Source organism: Limulus polyphemus, unplaced genomic scaffold, assembly GCF_000517525.1.
Source record: "Limulus polyphemus unplaced genomic scaffold, Limulus_polyphemus-2.1.2 Scaffold7357, whole genome shotgun sequence".
In the NCBI taxonomy this organism is placed as follows: Eukaryota; Metazoa; Arthropoda; class Merostomata; order Xiphosura; family Limulidae; genus Limulus; species Limulus polyphemus.
This window is the reverse complement of record NW_013672967.1, coordinates 27,618-32,090: the sequence shown is the minus strand read 5'-3', so window position 1 is coordinate 32,090 and position 4,473 is coordinate 27,618. Positions and strand designations below refer to the sequence as shown.

The 4,473-nt window shown below is 38.7% G+C and overlaps 1 protein-coding gene across 1 annotated transcript; it reads left to right on the top strand.

The window, feature by feature from the left end:
- Positions 1-435: 435 nt before the first annotated feature.
- LOC106474559 (salivary glue protein Sgs-3-like) lies at positions 436-4,160 on the top strand. The gene is made up of 2 exons (XM_013935248.1): positions 436-566; positions 3,692-4,160. The coding sequence occupies exons 1-2, from the start codon at positions 436-438 to the stop codon at positions 4,158-4,160; spliced, it is 600 nt and encodes a 199-aa protein (XP_013790702.1).
- The last annotated feature ends 313 nt before the right edge of the window (positions 4,161-4,473 follow it).

Here is a 4,473-nt window from a genome sequence, read left to right as displayed (position 1 = left end):
ATGTTTGCCAGGTACTCACTGTGTCCTTGCTGGTATGTTTTCCAGTACTCACTGTGTCCTTGCTGTTATGTTTGTCATTTACTCACTGTGTCCTTGCTGGTATGTTTTCCAGTACTCACTGTGTCCTTGCTGTTATGTTTGTCATTTACTCACTGTGTCCTTGCTGGTATGTTTTCCAGTACTCACTGTGTCCTCGCTGGTATGTTTGCCAGTACTCACTGTGATCTTATTGGTATGTTTATCAGTGCTCATTGTGTCCTTGCTGGTATGTTTGCCAGTACTCACTGTGTCCTTGCTGGTATGTTTGCCAGGTACTCACTGTGTCCTTGATGGTATGTTTGCTAGTAGTCACTGTGTCCTTGCTGGTATGTTTGCCATTTACTCACTGTTTCCTTGCTGTTATGTTTGTCATTTACTAACTGTGTTCTTACTGGTATGTTTGCCAGTACTCACTGTGTCCTTGCTGGAATGTTTGCAGGCTTTTCACAGAGTCAAACCAGTTCCACCATTACAGCAGAAAAGACCATCATCAAGATACTCAAAGGAATTAACTCTAGGTCACTAAGGTCAGTACTTACTGCTGCAGTGCCTCTTTCTGCATCCAGGAGTCTCAGGCAAATACACATCTGAAACCCTTGAGGAAGTAGTCCAAATCATCTTTAACTTGGTTTTAAAGGATGATGAGTTCATTAGTTATCTCATTATATTCTTCTGCTGATGTTAGTGAAGTGAAATACTCACAATCATCCAAGTACAGCAAGAGCTGGATAATAGTATAAAACATGTTCTGAGGTTGAAGAATGTTGCATTGCCAGAACAAACTTTTATGCTTTAGCACAGTAACGCGTAATTCGTCAAATGACCGCTGGTCTTACCTTACTCTTCTGGAGGTCTCATGACTTGAACTATGCTGTATCTTATGTGGTTAACTTAATCATTTGCAGCGCCATCTTTTTTTTAAAATTATTATACAGAGGCTGAGTATGTTAAATCAGAAAGTCACGTGACAGACACAACCAATGCTATGGAAGACATGTACTACAAGCACACTCTGACATTCATTTTATGTTGGAAGTGCGATGCAACCTAAAATGTAATCACTTTTGTAAAAGTCCTTTCCGACGCAAAATATTTTCACAATCAGATCATAAAAACGTGTTCAGAAGGGCCATTTAGAATTCCGAAGATGGGAATGACACTGGAAAACAAAGGAATTTGGATCAAGTTGGCGCACCAGGATCATCCAGAAAGAGACCTGCAACAAGTCGTACCCCAACTGTGGTAAAGTGCAGCGTCTTGTAAGAAGTGAGAATTAACGAACACGAAGATCAATGGCAAAAGCTTTCCACGTGCTCCAGGCAACAGTCGATAATATAATTAAGAAGGATCTTTTTCTGGTAAAACAAACACAATTCATGTGTGTACAAGTTTCTTCAACAACATCTACCTTCAACCGCTGCATACCCCCAAACAGGTAGAGAATAAAATGAGTATTCATGCTATTCCTTATGAAAACATCCGGCCAAGTGATGTCAGACTGTTGAAACAAGCATTGGTTTGTTTGTGTGTTTTTTTTTTTGTAATTACGCACAAAGTTACACAATAGGCTATCTATGTTCTGCCCATCAATGGGGATCGAAACCCGGTTTCTAGTGTTGTAAGTCCGAAGACATACCGCTTTGCCACTAAAGGGGGGAGGGACAAACGCTGGTAGTCTATGGAAAGTATTCAAGGAGGAGTGACGTGTTTTGGATATGAAAGTCTTACGGACGGAGCATTTTGCAATGGAAATAACTCTGCATAACTGTTGTCAAGTCGCGTGGTCGTCAGATAGAGCATGACCAGGAGTTGCGACATTGATAGTAACGATATGTTGAGGCCCCATACTTGTTTTAATATAACACAGTCAACCTCTGTATGTCTGATGAGCAAGATTATTCGGGTTTTATTTCACTCAACACATTCTTTCCTACCCCCCTGGTGTCGGTTTCCAAAGAACATTCGTTTTTTAAGCACGTCCTTCTCTACACGACACTCAGATTTCTACAGCTATGTCTATCCTCACGTATCACCAGCGGAGCATTATTATGTAGAGCAGGTTATATAACTGGAACAAAGCTTCTAGTTCTTTCTTTCTGTCTGTCTGTCAAAATCTATTAAGTCTCCGAATCCTCGCTTCAGTTGAGCCTCTTTCTGCTCGAGAGAACATTAGACTTGTTGGTTTGTAATTACATACGTTACGTTCAGGACAGACATCGCTATGTTAACTTCCTCCCCAGGTGTTTTTGAAACATAATTTCAGTTATCTAGTATATAATATTCCTTAAATTAAGAAATTCTTTCTGTAGCTTCATTAAAACAACCAGATAATATGAGCTAATATACCCATATTTCTTTCTGAACAAAAACAGTGAACAAAAATAACCAGGTACAATAAGCTGAAATACTTTTGTTTTCTCTGAACAAAAACAGATAGAATAAAAATAACCAGGTAATATAAACTAGAATGTTTTTTTTATCTGAACAAAAACATTGTGAATAAAAATAACCAGGTAATATAAACTAAATTACCCTTATTTTCTCTTTACAAAAACAGATGGAATAAAAATAACCAGGTAATATAAACTATAATGTTTTTTTTTTATCTGAACAAAAACATTGTGAATAAAAATAACCAGGTAATATAAACTAGAGTACTACAACAACCCACCTCTCTGTTCAACACATTTTCTGATTCAAATAAGTTTTAATAAAAGTGAATTAAACGAATTCTTGGCCGATAATTCAACCAAGTAAGTAACGTAATTTCAAACACTGACAGGTATTTAATCCAGTTTGCACAGGTTTTTATATAATTTTTTTTGTAAATTTGGTGAAAACTTTAACGAGTTCGAAGGTCAGATGTTGGGGTCGTTGAAAGAAATTCTTAATTTTATTACAATTTTACTTCTTAAGATAGAATTGTTGTTGATAAGCGCAGAGCTACACAATGGGCTATCCGTGCCCTGCCTACCACGGGTATCGAAACCCGGTTTCCAGGGTTGTGAGTCCGAAGACATCCTGCTCTGCCACCGGGGGGTGTTGTAAAGTATTGTTTGTTTGTTTGAAGCTAAGTACAAAGCTACACAAAGGGCTATCCGTGCCCTGCCTACCAAGGTATCGAAACCCGGTTTCTAGCTGTATAAGTCCGCAGAAATACCGATGTGCCACTGTGGGGTAAGAACTGGGAGGTGTCTCAAAATATGTGATACTCTGTTCGTTACTCTACGAAATCTATTTTGTTCACACGTTGCTCATTGTACTATATATCTGAGAATAACCCACCCGAAAAAGATATTTTCCTATCTGAAGAGTGTGTGACCAAAGAAATTCAGTTCTAGGCGATTCCTTAAAACGGGGATGATTTCTATAAGACAAATGACATGTGAACAATACAAAATTAAACTCTTAGCCGAAAAATTAAAACTCGAGCTATAATCTGTCTTCCCAGCAGATGAGACAGTGGGCACCAACTAGTGGAATTCATGAGGCTGTTGAGAGTTTTCCTGCCAAGGTAACCATAGATTGGAAAGAAACTTGGAGTCATGCAAAGTTATTAAAGAGCCTTCAGGAGCAACTCGTCACTCTGCGACTCTGTACCAGGAATTGACTACTCCTGTAGACCAATAACAGGGATTGACTACTCCTGTAGACCAATAACAGGGACTGACTACTCCTGTAGACCAATAACAGGGACTGACTACACCTCTAGACCAATAACAGGTACTGTCTATATCTCTAGACCAATAACAGGGATTGACTACCCCTGTAGACCAATAACAGGGACTGACTACTCCTGTAGACCAATAACAGGGACTGACTACACCACTAGACCAATAACAGGGACTGACTACACCACTAGACCAATAACAGGGACTGACTACACCTCTAGACCAATAACAGGGACTGACTACTACTGTACACCAATAACAGGGACTGACTACACCTCTAGACCAATAACAGTGACTGACTACTTCTGTAGACCAATAACAGGGACTGACTACTCCTGTAGACCAAAAACAGGGACTGACTACACCACTAGACCAATAACAGGGACTGACTACACCTCTAGACCAATAACAGCCATGGATATTGATGGTCCACTTCCAGTAACTGAATGAAGTCATAACTACAAACTTAGCCGAAAAATTAAAACCCGAGCCATAAATATATTTGATATACTTAATGCTCAAACGTTTAACAAACTTATATGAAGAGAAATTATGATCTTTTCTATACTTAGAATTACAGTTGTATAGAAAGATTAAACCTATCAGACATTGAATAAGGAACAAATTATCTTATTTAAAAGAAAGAAACAACCATAAAAACTATGCATTTGTTCTCAAGACTTAAACAGAACTTGGAAAACATTCATCTAATGGGGTTTATTTTGAATTTCGCGCAAAGCTACACGAGGGCTATCTGCGTTAG

Coding starts and splice junctions, on each gene's coding strand:
- LOC106474559 (XM_013935248.1), top strand. CDS start 436: ATGTTTGCCAGTACTCACTGTGTCCTTGCTGGAATGTTTGCAGGCTTT. Junction 567..3,691: donor ATTAACTCTAGGTCACTAAG/GTCAGTACTTAC, acceptor CTACTCCTGTAG/ACCAATAACAGGGACTGACT.